The sequence below is a fragment of the Neltuma alba genome, unplaced genomic scaffold (genome assembly GCF_004799145.2).
Source record: "Neltuma alba isolate B1F8T4 unplaced genomic scaffold, ASM479914v2 tig00013242_pilon, whole genome shotgun sequence".
In the NCBI taxonomy this organism is placed as follows: domain Eukaryota; kingdom Viridiplantae; phylum Streptophyta; class Magnoliopsida; order Fabales; family Fabaceae; genus Neltuma; species Neltuma alba.
In genome coordinates this window covers 156937-171465 of record NW_021637538.1, presented here as the reverse complement: position 1 = coordinate 171465, position 14529 = coordinate 156937, and the positions used below count along the sequence as shown (strand labels likewise).

Here is a 14529-nt window from a genome sequence, read left to right as displayed (position 1 = left end):
TTTTGTTTTTTCCCCATCTGAAATTTAAATGGAAATGAAAATGCGCTAAGGATATTAGGACGGTTCAACAAACAACTTGCTATACAAAGTTTCCATCTCGTACATGAAGCCTTGAAAGGCACAGCATGATGTACATAAACAAGATGCAATGCAGATTTACAAACTATTGACCTTTTGAAGTGCATGTAACAATTTCTCAGATGACTATGTCCAAATTAAATGAAATAGCACGGCAAGTAAAACCCGAAAACTGATAACCAAAAAAGGAAGGAAAAAAACTGCACAAACATCAGTTGCTCTAAAGAAGAAATGTCCATGGCACCCAATATAAATGGTACTAGCCTTGCAACTATAATAAACAGCAATTAGTGGAAGCTTCACAACCTGCACTTATACCACTTTCAGAATACTGCATAATTTATGGCTCAGGGTTCTCCTTCAACTCAGGTTTTGATTCATTTTCTGCTGATATGAAGTCAGAACTATCTTCAGCAGCTTGTATCCTATCGTCGTTGGAATCAGCAGGTTGAGGGCTTCTGAAAAGTTCATGATCCTCTAGCTGAGAAAACTTAACTTTAGATTCTCCCTTCAATAGCTCTACCACCTCCAGCATGTTGGGTCTCTTCTCAGGCTGATTCTGAGCACAAACAAGTGCAGCATAAACAACCCTTTTAAGCTCTTCCTCCAGATAGTCACCATTTAGTCTTGAATCCACAATTTCACTAAATTTCTTCTCCAAAACCAACGGTAATGCCCATTCGGTTATCGAGCGCTTCACTGTCGCACTCAGTTTTTCAATTGGTTTCCTGCCAGTTGCAAGTTCCAGCAAGAGAATTCCAAAACTGTAGACATCACAACTCTCGGATGCTTTACCTAACATAGCATACTCAGGTGCAAGATAACCAAGGGTACCCTTAACTCTTGTAGTCACATGTGTTGCCCCCTCAGGGATCAATTTAGCAAAACCAAAATCTGCAACCTGAGCCTGGAAATCTGCATCCAAGAGCACATTGCTTGCTTTAATATCTCTGTGGATGATGTGTGGAGTTGCTTGGTGGTGGAGATATCTGGAAGGAAATACATTATATGATTAATATACAGAAGTCACAGTACTTATAAAAGAAATAGAGAGATCAGTACTTACGCAATTCCCTCTGCTGATCCAATTGCAATACTCATCCGTCTGCTCCAACTCAGAAGGCATTCTGCTGAGTGTTGTCCATGAAGATGAGAGAGTAAGCTCAAATTTGGCATATAGTCATATACAATTAATCGTTCCTGTCCTTCAGCACAATAGCCCCGCAGACTAAGAAGATTCTTGTGTCGAACTCTTGCCAATATCTCAACTTCAACAGCAAATTCCATATCTGCTTTGTTGCTCCAAACTTTCAATCTTTTCACTGCAATCTGCATGAGTATACATTTTTAATACTTCCTGCTTTATGGGGATAAAAATAATTACTAGCAGCCAGCCCAAAGAGATTTCTGGAAAGAAAAATGTTTACATCAAGTACTATTAAGCTTATTTGAATTCGAACTGCTTCATTTCCCCAATCATTCATTAAAATCAGTTGACAGCACCTTAAAACATTTTATCAAAAACATTTTCTGCGAGTCCATGAAACACAGCCCCTTGTGAGGGCAATCCCAAAAATGGCCCTAATTCAGTTAAGAGAGTGATAAGCATCCGCTGATATATGTTGACAGCCGCTTAAAACATGTTAGACATAAAAAATGAGGCATTACCCTTAAAATTCAACAAATACACAAGTACTACTATGCATACGTATGAAAATATAAATAAACACGTGTTTAGCTAGCATATGTCAGAACATGTTTAAAAAGTAACTTAGCTTCAAATATTAAATTTTAAACGCTTATTGTTTCTAAGAGTACTAATTATAAGAGTCAAATACTTGGAATGTCATAGGGATCACAGCGCTACTTTCTTTGAATGTCGTTGCTTCTGTGACTATTAAAACTCATGAACCATCAATTTTTCTGCATCCACACAGTGCATCCACAATTACCGATTTTCTTAAAAACCATTACACTCTCGTGAAATTTAAGGAAAATTTTTGTATAACTCAAAGCTATCAAAGCAGACTCAAACAATCATCAGATACCAATTGAACCATCATCTTTAGCAAGAAGAAAGGAGTCCCATACAACATTTTACCAATGTCCTTCACAAATGATTTTTGTCATGCTTGATTCTTCAGATGAAGCTAGTAAAATAAAGCCCTTCCCAATATCAAAGAGGCCAAGAGAAGAAGAAGAAGAAGATGTTGCTTCATTAATATTATATAATCATGATCAGATGGAAAGGGTTTTGAATCATTTTGAACCTTCAAAGTCTTGCCATGGGCAGAGAGAGAGTAAAACTAAATGCAAATAATCATTTTGAACCTTCAAAGTCTTGCCTTGAGTTGAAATAATAAATGATCATTGGCAACAAACGATCAAGAATAAAAACAAGAGTATTCCCTTACTTGTGATCCATCCCAAAGCTGGCCCCAGTAAACACTGCCAAATCCCCCTTCTCCAAGTTTATTATCATAATTGAAATTATTTGTAGCTGAGTGTAGCTCCTTTAAGGAAAAGACTCGCCATGTTGGTTGTGCCTTCCCTCGTGCTTTGCTGCATGTTTAGAAACTCTTAGCATCAACTTCCATTAGAAGATGCAGATACAAACAAGTTTAAATCCTATCAAAAAAATAGTTTGAAATATATCCAGGTCATAAAACAACCATACAAACACACCCGGAAATTCCTATTCTGTCAATTTAGTTAGGAGCAGAGTCTAAATGTTCTCTTCACCTACCAAACTAGCCCAGTAGGTTGCTTTTAGTTTCATGCTTTGAGTCATTTGATCATCCCTAGAACACGCGAAACCCAGACTCTAAAACCCTTTCTTAGTTTCATTTTCCACCCAAACACAAGTGAAGTGGAAAATGCCATGACATTGAGGTCATATCATATATATTTGGTCCAAAACAGTAAGAATCAAGGGGGAAAAAATCCAAAGAGCAGTAAGTAACTAGAGAATATTGCATCATTGACGTACCGATCCGAACCCTTTCCACAACAAAAGATTGGGCAAAAAGCCATACCCTTCTGACCAATCAATCCCACCTTCTCGTATTTCGTTGTAGATGACTTCTCTGAACCCTCCAACCTCTCAGTCAAACCCAGGAAGTAAATAAAAATCCGAACTTGAGATTGACCAAGGAAACCAAATCAGATTCTCCTATCGTTCCACCACTGCGGAAGTTGTTTCTTTCCAGAGCGAAGAAGAATTACAAAGAGGGTGTGAAGGAAAAAAGATGGGAGAAAAAAGATGCCAAGCGTAACACCGAGAGAGAAGCCGAAAACATGCTTCAGTGGGCAAAAGCTGATGATGTATCGTCACGCGAACGTTGGCGCTCAGCTAAAAGGAAAACCCAAAAGAGAGCCAAAGATGAAAAATTGCTTCTTCTTTTTTCCGCCGATGAAGAGATGTGTAAGCTAAGTCATCCTTCCTCTTCTTCCTTGCCAAGCCTTAAGTCCAGCTGTTCACGCTTTTCAGGAGCACTTACATGGGGTCCATTTTCCATTTTAAAAAATAAGAATGAGGTGATGATCTGCAAAATAAAAAAAGCAATTTTTTTTTTTGAAGGAGACGGAAAATAACACTTATTTATTATAAAAATTAATTAATTTAAATTTTTTAATTATTTTAGTCAATTAGCTATTATAAATAGTGAGAGATAAGATTTTAACATCCAAAATACTGTCAACAAATGCATTTTTTCTGAATTAATAATACAGGCCACCAAAGACCCTCAAGTACAAATTAAAATGAGAAAACTAACAATCAGCAAACAAATGTGAATCAAATCTAAGTCAGTGTAAATATATTTAAAAAAACCATTTTTGAGGGAATTACTGTGGAAAAAAAGAGAGATAGATGACTCGGTCTCATAAATATATTGTCAAAAATTTAATCCATAATAATGTTTTTTTTATAATTCCACATTAAAAAAAACGATTATTCCTTGTTTGGTAAGAAGAAGAAAGGTGGGCAAGATATTGGGAATATTGGTTTATTTTATTCCTCTCTAGAACAGAGAAGCAAAAACTAGGCAGGGACACAAATATTCAGAACTTGCATAATTCTTAAATGAGCTAAGTGGGTAGGTTTTGTGATAGGCTGATTCTTTAGTACGGGTATGTCTCCTTGAGACTGCTAAAACAGGACATTCATGGCATGTGCTTTAGCTTCCTTTGTTGTTTGTTTCTTCACTGCCTTTTATCCACTTGGATTTTTCTTCTTTGGCAACTTGGGTGAAAAACAATAATTTTCATCACGATATATTATATGCATATAGGAGTAGAAGATTTAAAAAAGTATTTGGAAGCACTCAAAAGAACTTTTTTACGTAACGAGACAAATTCTTCTACATATTTATTTCGTATATCATAAAAACACTTTTAAAACCATAGTTTTGATTCCATCTAAATATTATACAAGTGCTATTCTTATTTTAACATCTATTTTTGCCCCCTTAATGAAAGTGAATTATGTTTATTTGCACAGAATGTTAGAATGATTTTAAATTTCCATTCAAAAGGGGGAGAATTACACGTCATATAGGTCTCATGGTAACCAAAAAAAAAAAATTACCCACATATCCCAACCATTTATAAATTATGAAATTTGCTACCACCTCCTATCGTTAATGTAAGAACTAGTCTAACTTTTAATTTGGTTCTAAATATAAGATTTCAATTTACTTTATCTCTCGTATTTATTTATTTATTTTCAAAATATTCCTTATAGTAGTTGCATATATTAAAGATTTTATCAAATATTAGTTTTAGCTAATAGTCAGGTCAATAAAAAGTTCTAGCTAATGCATATTATCAGCAATGATATTCTAGGAAAGAAAACACCTATTTATTATAAATAACTAACTTACTTAACAAATTTTTTTAATCTATTTAAATTAGTCAGCTAGCTCTTACATTAAGGATGGTTAAATATTGACTTGTAAATGAGATTCATAAAATAATTTTTATTTTGGACTTGATTGTAATTTTTTTCTTTTAATCTTAATACACACACGCATGTATAATAAGTTAATATCTTTCCCTGAATTATTTTGGGCGAAGAGGGCGGTAAGTGGTGTTATTGGCTGTGAAGTAGACGGAAAGTTTTGGCACTTATTATAATACGGGCAAAATATTAGTCTATTGACTGATGACTGATGATTGGTTTGGTGAAAACATTAATTGAATTATTAAGGAATTGATGGGCAAAAAATGTTCTACCAGAGCATTATAGGATGTATATATTACAATAACATAATTATAATGACTATATGATGTTAATTAAATTCAATGATTAATTAATTAGGTGTTGTTAGCAGAATCAAGTTGTCAATCATTGATGTCAGAATAGACTGCAAGTGCTTGTCCCTTAAGCCTTAAAAGACAAATTCCATACAAATGAAATGAGCTGTTCTTTTATTCTATGACCATTGGCTAGCTTCCACCTCATCATAATATATTCATAAATACTTATAGGGATTACTTCACTCAATCATAATATCACCAATATTTTAATCATTTTTTGAACAATATTTATACAAAAAATTTTATATTTATTATGTCAAGTTTTTCAATCACATTTGGTTATATGTTCTATTTTTAAAATATTTGTATTTAATTATAAACCCACATAAAAAAAAAATTAAAACAGACGTTTGACTAAGTGGCTTGATATAATGAATATAAGTACCTCAATTTAAGTTTTCCCCCCCTCATTTTCTCTTAATTGGGAGGATTTAGTGAGATTATGGACTAGTGAGTTTGTTTTACCTGAATCAAACACAATTTAGAGAGACTATGAGCTAGTGAGTTTGTTTTACCTAAACTAAATACTATGTTAATTTTTCGCATTCCCAAATATAAGAGCTGGTGAATCTGTTTTGATCTTAAATATAAGATCTTAATTTTTTTGTCTCTTAAATGTATAATGTTTCTCCTCAACTATCTCTATTAATTGCATATATTAAGTTCATTAAGGGAGTAGTTTTCCATGAAAGTTATTAAAAGAATAAAGAGAGTAATTTAAAAAAATCAACACATATTTTTTATAAATAATTAACTTAATTAATTTTTTTAATCTTTATCAACAAGTTATATCATTCTTATATTTAGAATTGTGAAAGTATTTGAGACTCATCTCTCATGCTATTGAATTTTCATGTTGTTATTAATAATAATGAATAGTTTATATGTGTTATTTTCTTTCTTTTAAAATGTCCGTCGTTTTCAAGCTTTTGTAATTTTATTAAAATCATCATCATTTTATAATTCCAATGAAATATCAAACTATTACTAATCTTTTCCCCTTATTTTGCAGTTCATCTACCTTCTGCATTTAATTTTTAAAAAAATAGAGAGAGAATACTGAAGACAGTACCTCATTAAACCAGTGAAAGAGTATATATCTCAGGAAAGCAGTACTACCACCGGTCCTAATTATAAGAGTTAGTTGACTAATCTGAGAAGATTAAGGAAAAAAGTTAAATTAGTTGTTTATAATAAATAGGTATTGTATTTCCTAAAATATCCTTATTAATAAAGTGCATTGGTTAGAATTAACATTGTTAGAAGGACTACCTTAGAAAAAAATACATAAATATGAGAAACAAAATAGATCAGAGTCTTATATTTAGAATCAAAATAAAAATCAAATAAGGTCTTGTATTAAGAACCGAAAGTAATATATTATTATAATTTAGGCTCCGTGATCTTTCTTCCCCCCCCCCCCCCCCAACCCAACCCAACCCAACCCAACCCAAATCTCTGTAAAATACCCCAAAATAACAGACATTTCAAAAGCATGATGGGTTATTTTCTACCAAACAGTTTAACGTACATTTAGTGTATCTCAGTAAGAGCCAACCTAAGTAGCTGAATATTTGTTGACTGAGAGGGCATATACTGCGAGGTGGTCCCATTTCGGATGCTTATTGGTGCACACCAAAGATATACCGCCGCCCGTTTTTAATATAAAATCTGATTGGAAATTTAATTTAATTTTAAATATAAGACTCAAACTTATTTTATTTTTAATATTCATTTATTCTTCTTTTTGTAATCCCTTATAGTGAGTACACATGTTAAGGAATTTTTATTAAAAGATAATTCTAATGCATATGACTAACAAGAATATTTTAAAGAAAACAATACTTATTTATTATAAATAACCAACTTAACTAATTTTTTTAATTTTATTAAATTAATTATCTTGTTCTTATATTAACAACCAGTGTATTCTAACCCTTCACCGTCAAATCTCAATCACTCTACAATTACTTTTAACCAACCTTTCTCAACTTGAACCTCTAGATTTCTAGCACACAACACAGAAAGTCAGAAGTTTACAGAAAACTCAACTTTATTTATGACACAATCAGAAACAAAACCTATAATAATATTCTACTAGTTCTCGTGTACATACATACATACCACAAACAATCTTAAATCTTTTCATTGCTTACAATAAAATCAAACCAAAGAGAAGCAGTGAAGTCAGCCCCAACAACCTTGTTGTAACTGCAACAACAAGAACAGCATCCGATGAAACAACATTTGTGGTGTTTGGCTCAGACTTATGAGTCACAGGAAGATAATAATGCTGCACTGTTCCCAGTGATCCTTCTGATGAACCACCATTTGAGCTCCCATCACACAATTCAATGTCGTAGTTATTAAATGTACTGAACCCACTTTTCTCTGCATAACACAGCCCAGAATTATTATACAGTCTCAGCTTCTTCTTCATCCTCCACACCATTTCTCTGCTAAATGGGACTGACCCACTTAGTTTATTATCATTCAGTCTCAGTTCACTCAGGTTCTTCAGGTCCTTGAAGCTTTTTGGGACCGACCCGTTTAGGAAATTCCCGTCAAGATGAACCACACGAAGGTTTGGTAATTTGCCCAGGGATTCTGGTATTGGGCCGTGTAAGTTCATGTTGGATAGTATCAGGGTCATTAGATTCGTCAAACCTGTGAACCCGTCGGTGGGTATTATTGTTGGGCCTGGGCCCATTGGGTTCCCTTTGAGAATCAGGGCCTGCAGAGAACTCAGGCTTTTGAGGGATTTTGGGAATGGGCTGCAGAGTTTGTTGTAGCTCAGGTCCATTAACATGAGCTCTTTTAGCCCGGAGATTTTCTCCGGCACCGGTCCGGTGAGATGATTGTGGCTGAGATCCAATTTGATTAGAGAAAGGCAGGTTCCTAAGGTGGATGGTATTGGGCCAGTCAGAAGATTCTGGCCCAGGTCTAGTATGTTTAGTGCTGGGAACGTTAAATTGGGAATGGGCCCGGATAATTTGTTGCCGCTTAAGTCTAGCGACCTTAAACCCGTGATCCGGTTCAGTGACAACGGTATTGACCCGTTGAGGTTGTTGTTGTGAAGATCCAGGACTCTCAAACGGGTGAGGCTGCCTAGTTCGTTTGGGATGGGCCCCACGTGGGCGTTTTCTCTGAGGACTAATGTTTGTAGCGTGGGGCCCAGCTTGCCGAGAAACGTAGGGATTGGCTGAGGATTGTAACTGAAACAACGGTAGAAGAAAAGGGTCTTGAGATGGGGCAGTTTGGTGACGGACCGCGAAATGTAAGACCGGGTCGGGTCGCATGTGGGGAAAGCAGTGTCGTCAGAGAGAGCTCCGAAGGAGAGCGACACAACATGATAGACATTGTCGTTGTCGGGCATGCACTCAATGCCGTGCCACCGGCCGCGACAGACGTCGGGGATGTCGGTGGCCCAGTCGTTGCCGGTGGCTCGCATGATGTCGTAGACTGCTTCTTGCTCGTGAGAGTCGGTTCGAGCGCCGTCCTGCCTCATGGAGAACCCAGTCTGAGGGCCATCTACAAGAGATGAAGGCACGCCGGAATCTGACATGATGGCCGTGAAGGACAGAGCAAGGTGGGGAAAAAACATGAGAGCTAGGAGTTGCAGTGGGAGGAAAAGATAGAGAAGCATCATTTTGGAATTTAGTGAAAGACGACGACGGGGTTTGGGTTCTTAAATAGAGGGGGGGGGGGAGACAGAGAGAAGTGGTAAGAAATGAGGTTGGTGGCTTGGTGCAGAGATTAAAGAAGGCTAATTTATGTGGTCACGAGAATGAGGAGAATGGTTATAAATAGGAGAGAAGAGAATGAGCATTTATGTGTATCACGGGATTTACACCGTAACGCTTAACAAGGACCCCAATAAGGCTCCTCCTATTTGGACCACCTCTGTTGCTAAATGACTCATTACTTTGGGCTCTCATGGGCCTTTTCACTCAGCATGGCCCATTCTCGATCCATTGTGCCTTTTTAAAAGAAAAGAAAAATTGCTGGAAAATCCCATATTGACATGTTTATAGCCTAGAGCTACATGAAATTTGTAGGTCCATAACAAGGAGCAACTCATTTTCGACCTGTGCAAACTTTTGTTTAACTGAATTCTAACATATATTTAGCCACGAGCAAATCTATGTCTTCCATTTGGCCTTTAATTTAAAATAGTATATGAACAACTTCTTTTTCCTATTCATAAGGTTTGACCCTTTTTTTTAATATATTTATATAAATATATTAAAAAATTAAGAGATTAACAGAAAAATATTATTATTAATTATAATTATTATTAATATATAATAAATAAAGATACAACAGAACCACTAAGTTGTTGGTTGAAATAATAAGTGGTCTCATTCCCGTAAGGAGGAGAATACAAGTTTGAACTCTAAAAAGCATACTTGTGGGAGGGTTTTAACCTTAAAGCTCTTAGCCCTAAAAACATTAATCTCAAGATAAAAGTGATTTGAGAATATTTTAAGTTATAAAAAAATTAAGATATAACAGTCTTGTACAATCCAAAGTCTTCAAAACAATAAAACTTTCATAATAAAAGATATGTTACATCCTATTACTCAAAACAATTACACTTGCTCAGATTTTTTGACGGGGAATTTTCAGCAAATTTCAGGTATTCAATAAAACTTCCGGTGAGAAATTTTCAACAATTTTCTCGAGTTTTAAAGGTGTCCTGTGCATGGGCCTGCCATGAGTTATCACAGCACATGGACACTTGGGAAGAACATAACACGCCACATAATGGTTCGAATCTCTGCAGAGCAACACGTAGAATCATATAGTAGACCAAACAAAAAATGAAAACCAATAAGAGACTGGAGATAAAGTGATAAACTCAGCAATTTGCATAACCTTGACATCTATGCCTCTATATAGTTCCACTACAGTAACCAGCATCGTTTCATTGAGAAGCACTGCTTTGCTTTTGAAACCCAGAAACATAAACTTATTGTCTTTTAAGACGCAAAGCATGCAAGAAATAAAGGAGGCGAATGCCAACATGCAGTGGACTGAAAGCACGAGGATTATTACAGACAAGAAGGTGAAAGATTTGATGGCAAATAATGCGAAGAGGCTAGTAGAGGTGCCGTACACGGCGTCGCTGTCTCAGGTGATGGGCACGCTGGTTGCCAACAACGTGGTGGCGGTGCCGGCGGTCGCGCCACCAGGGCAATGGATCGGGGCCGGCGGCTCAATGATCGTGGAAACAGATAAGCAAACGGGAACCCCGCGAAAGCATTACATAGGGATCGTGACCATGTTTGATATCGCCGCTCACATAGCTGGTGATGATCGCTTGAGCCAGAACGATGATGGAGTTGAAGATCTTCATGAAAAAATGTCTGCTCCAGTGTCCTCCATTATAGGCCACTGCGTCGAAGGTCTCAACTTATGGACGCTCAGTCCTAATACCAGGTGAATATATACGCACACAAGAGTTTTTGGGCTATATGTTTCATATGTGGGATGGGGACTCAGTTGTATGAGATACTAAGTCCCATATTTAAATATTAAGGACTTCTCATCCCACTTAGTTACTCATCAACATGCATAATTAAACGTTTATATATTAACTTGTGCTTGGATATGTAGTTTAACGGATTGTATGGAAGTATTTAGCAAAGGCGTGCATCGAGCTATGATACCAGTGGACAGCCAGATGCAGCAGATATCAGAAAGTGGTGGGATTGAACTGATAGAATCTTCTTCAGGCTATCAAATGCTGACCCAAATGGACGTGATCAAGTTCTTGAAACAGCATGCTTCCGAGTTGAACCACATTGTGGGACGCTCTGTTGAAGATCTTTGCGCAGTGACAGATAAAGTGTACGCCATTACTGAACGCACAAGACTTATTGACGCCATCAGATGCTTAAAAGCTTCCATGCTCAACGCGGTTCCAATCGTTAATGCCTCGGAAGTCGGCCCAGATGATCACAAACAGCTTCTTAATGTAAGTCTCAGATCAAAACAAAAACACATACACTTTCTAGTTTCTTTGTGTTTTACTGAGAAAGTGTGATGAAATATGTCCTGTAAATGGCAGGGAAGAAGCAGGAAGCTGATAGGGACATTTTCTGCAACTGACTTGAGGAAATGTGACATAGAGACACTGAGATTCTGGTTAGGCAAAAGTGCTTTAAGATTCACAGAACAGATGGCATCATCAGAAACTCCTCAACAGGAGACTAGTAGTACATCAAGAAGAGAACTAGTGACGTGCACTGCTGAAACTGCTTTGTCTGAAGTAATTGACAAGGCAGTGATGAGACATGTTCATAGGATCTGGGTGGTGGACCAAGAAGGTTTGCTCGTTGGAGTTGTGTCCCTCTCAGACATAATTAGGGTTATCAGGACTTGTCTGCTAAGCACAAAGTGGTAATTAAATTCTGTCTTCAAAAAGGCTTTTATACCTAACAATGTAAATATCTGTTTTCTGTGCACATTAGGGAGTTCATGTAGCTAGCTTCTTGGTTCTTATCCTTAGAAATAGAATCTTCAAGAGGGGAATCTGAGTGCGTGATGCAGATTTGGAGTTGGATTTTATAAGACCAGTGGAATATCCGCAGCACATGGGGTGGGTTGGACTCTTGTTGCACCGGACACTTCATAAATAACTGGATGCAATCTCTTGTTTATTCTAAGAATTTTTTTTCCTTTTAATTGTTTTTTTCCGCAGGTGTGACATACAAAAGTTGGATGATAATGAGTTTTAACTAAATTAATGGACAGAGATGCAATGAAATTATTAGGTATTTAATTAATTAGATCCAATAGGTGAGGTAAATTACAAATATAAAAATAAATGACTTACTTGTTACTAATAATTATTTGTGGCATAGATGATACAAATTAACAGCCCTTCACTTCTACTTATTTGTTTGCACCTTGTCTTCCGGTGACATCAATGCTTTTTTATTTGAAAAAATTACATATTTTTTATTTGATTTGTTCCTTCTATTTACTTAAGAAAATCAGAATGATAAATTAATTATAATATAAATATATTCGAATAAATTATATTATTCCTTTTTATTAGAGGTGTTTAAATATTAGATTAGTTCTATTATTAGTAAAGAAATTGTTTATATTCTGCGTTAACTTTAATTAAAGAGACTTCGCAAATTCTCATTCACCTAACAAACCGGATCACGTTAGTTGTATGTTCATCCACTTATGACTTATTATACCCAAGTGTCAAACATATGTAAACATCTAGTATAGGAAGTGATAAATTTTTAAATTTAAAATTTTTCAAAGATACAAATATTGTTATGAAGTACAAAATGTGTAATTGAAATTAAATTTTAAAATTATTTATTACAAATTTATATTTTTTAGAATAATCCATATTATTGATCAAAAGGGAAACCTTTATAAAATGATGCCACTGCGTGGATGGCTGGATGCCTCTCTGTATAATTCTCAACAAATATGAAACCAATCTCAGCGAATCAAACCAGAATTTTGGCTCTGTTTATGATGTTCCCCTTTAAATACTTAAATGATACTAGAGTCGGGAAAACGGGTTGAACCCGTCTGGCCAGTTTATGTCTGAAATTATGAGAACGGGCTTAAAATTTTTCCCCTCAAATTAGAAATAGGCCCTGGAGGGCTGGCCCTAGAGGGCCGAGAGCTTAAAAGGGCTGACCTGTTTAAGCTCTTTTATAATTTTTCTTAAATTTTTTAATATAATTCTAATATTATTAATTTTTATATATTAATAATATTTCAAATATTTAGTTATTATTATCATTTTAAAATTAAATTTTATAAAATGATTTGATTTATTTAGTTTTAGACAATAATTTATCCAATTAAATTTTTAAAAAATGGTTTAATTTAGACTTTAATAATGATTTGATTTATATTATATGCGTTAATATTTTTAAACTATATATATTTAATAATAGAGTATACTTATATAACTTGTGATTCTATAATTTGAATTAGAAATTCATGAGTTTTAACAACAATGTTTCTTACATTAAAGTAAAATAATAGCTAGATTAAATTTAAAAGTAAAATTCCTATAAAGAAGAAAAACTCCATATTTTTGTTACGAAAGAAAATCATACTTATGAAGAAGAGTAGTTGATTATAGTGATGATGAAGTTTTAAAAGATTAATGATAGTGTTTATTTATTGCACAATTGCACTATAGATAAAACTTTTAGATGTTATTATCTTGTTAATTAATGTTTTAGATGTTCTTCGATGTTGATGGATATTTATATATGATGATATTTTATATTTATAACTTAATTTTATTCATATTTATGTCTTTTATTAACAATTTTATTGGTTTATTTTCATTTTTTTATAAAAAATATGAGAAATATAAAAAATAATATTTTTTTAAACAGGCCAAAAGCTCGCGGGCCGACCCTGAACCCGTTAACTTAAGAGCCGGGCCTAGCAAATTAGGGTATTTTTGAAATTTTGGTCCTGAAAGACGGCCCTTTTAAGCCCGCCAGCTTTGAAGGGCCAGTCCTGGAGGGTTGGGCCGGTCCTGATTCCCACCTCTAAATGATGTCATGTTTTGTGTTTCAAAAATTTTAAAAATAATCTAATAGTGCATTCCTTAAAGAACAAGGAGAGGTTTTTTTTTTTTTTTTAAGAACGGGGGTGGCCATGTTGTGTCTGCGACTTACTCCTCTGGTTTTGCACTATACTTAGGGGTACTTAGATAAAAACAAAATAATAATTTAAAAAATAATTTTATGATATAAGGAACAAAATATGTGAAAGTTTATCTCGATATATGAAAAAATAATTTTCAAAAGTACTTTATAATTTCCCAAATATCCCCTTGATCTTAGTCAAAAAATCGAGAAAAGTACTAATTTTCTGGTTCTAGAGTAAAAAGGAAAGAAATTTTTCTGAAATGTATAATTTTACTTTTTATTTATTATTATGTGGACTTTATTTTTAATGATATATAATATATATTAAATATTGGATAGAATTAAAAACTTGTTAAATTTTAAGAAAGAACTAATGAAATTTAAGTTTTTTTTATATACTATTTCCTATTCTTAATATAAGCTTAATGACTAATTTGAGAGAATAAAAAAAATTTTTAAGTTAGTTATTTGTAATAAA

General features: G+C 34.6%; 3 protein-coding genes across 3 annotated transcripts; 1 reads left to right on the top strand and 2 right to left on the bottom strand.

Annotated features, from left to right (window-relative positions):
• Positions 1-66: 66 nt before the first annotated feature.
• Positions 67-3538, bottom strand: LOC114735633 (PTI1-like tyrosine-protein kinase At3g15890). The gene is made up of 4 exons (XM_028923331.1): positions 3068-3538; positions 2493-2640; positions 1145-1407; positions 67-1067 (listed from the first exon to the last, which is right to left on the bottom strand). Exons 1-4 carry the CDS (start codon positions 3109-3111, stop codon positions 419-421), a joined length of 1104 nt encoding a protein of 367 aa, XP_028779164.1. The 5' UTR covers positions 3112-3538; the 3' UTR covers positions 67-418.
• Positions 3539-7529: 3991 nt separating this feature from the next.
• Positions 7530-9046, bottom strand: LOC114735617 (protein TOO MANY MOUTHS-like). The gene has a single exon (XM_028923313.1). The coding sequence runs from the start codon at positions 9044-9046 to the stop codon at positions 7550-7552; it is 1497 nt and encodes a 498-aa protein (XP_028779146.1). The 3' UTR covers positions 7530-7549.
• A 1347-nt stretch (positions 9047-10393) lies between these two features.
• On the top strand, positions 10394-11806 carry LOC114735616 (SNF1-related protein kinase regulatory subunit gamma-like PV42a). The gene is made up of 3 exons (XM_028923312.1): positions 10394-10839; positions 11017-11377; positions 11471-11806. Exons 1-3 carry the CDS (start codon positions 10394-10396, stop codon positions 11804-11806), a joined length of 1143 nt encoding a protein of 380 aa, XP_028779145.1.
• The last annotated feature ends 2723 nt before the right edge of the window (positions 11807-14529 follow it).

Coding starts and splice junctions, on each gene's coding strand:
- LOC114735616 (XM_028923312.1), top strand. CDS start 10,394: ATGCAAGAAATAAAGGAGGCGAATGCCAACATGCAGTGGACTGAAAGC. Junction 10,840..11,016: donor ACGCTCAGTCCTAATACCAG/GTGAATATATAC, acceptor TTGGATATGTAG/TTTAACGGATTGTATGGAAG. Junction 11,378..11,470: donor ATCACAAACAGCTTCTTAAT/GTAAGTCTCAGA, acceptor TGTAAATGGCAG/GGAAGAAGCAGGAAGCTGAT.
- LOC114735633 (XM_028923331.1), bottom strand. CDS start 3,111: ATGGCTTTTTGCCCAATCTTTTGTTGTGGAAAGGGTTCGGATCG. Junction 2,641..3,067: donor TGTGGAAAGGGTTCGGATCG/GTACGTCAATGA, acceptor CTAAACATGCAG/CAAAGCACGAGGGAAGGCAC. Junction 1,408..2,492: donor AGCTTTGGGATGGATCACAA/GTAAGGGAATAC, acceptor ATACTCATGCAG/ATTGCAGTGAAAAGATTGAA.
- LOC114735617 (XM_028923313.1), bottom strand. CDS start 9,046: ATGATGCTTCTCTATCTTTTCCTCCCACTGCAACTCCTAGCTCTCATG.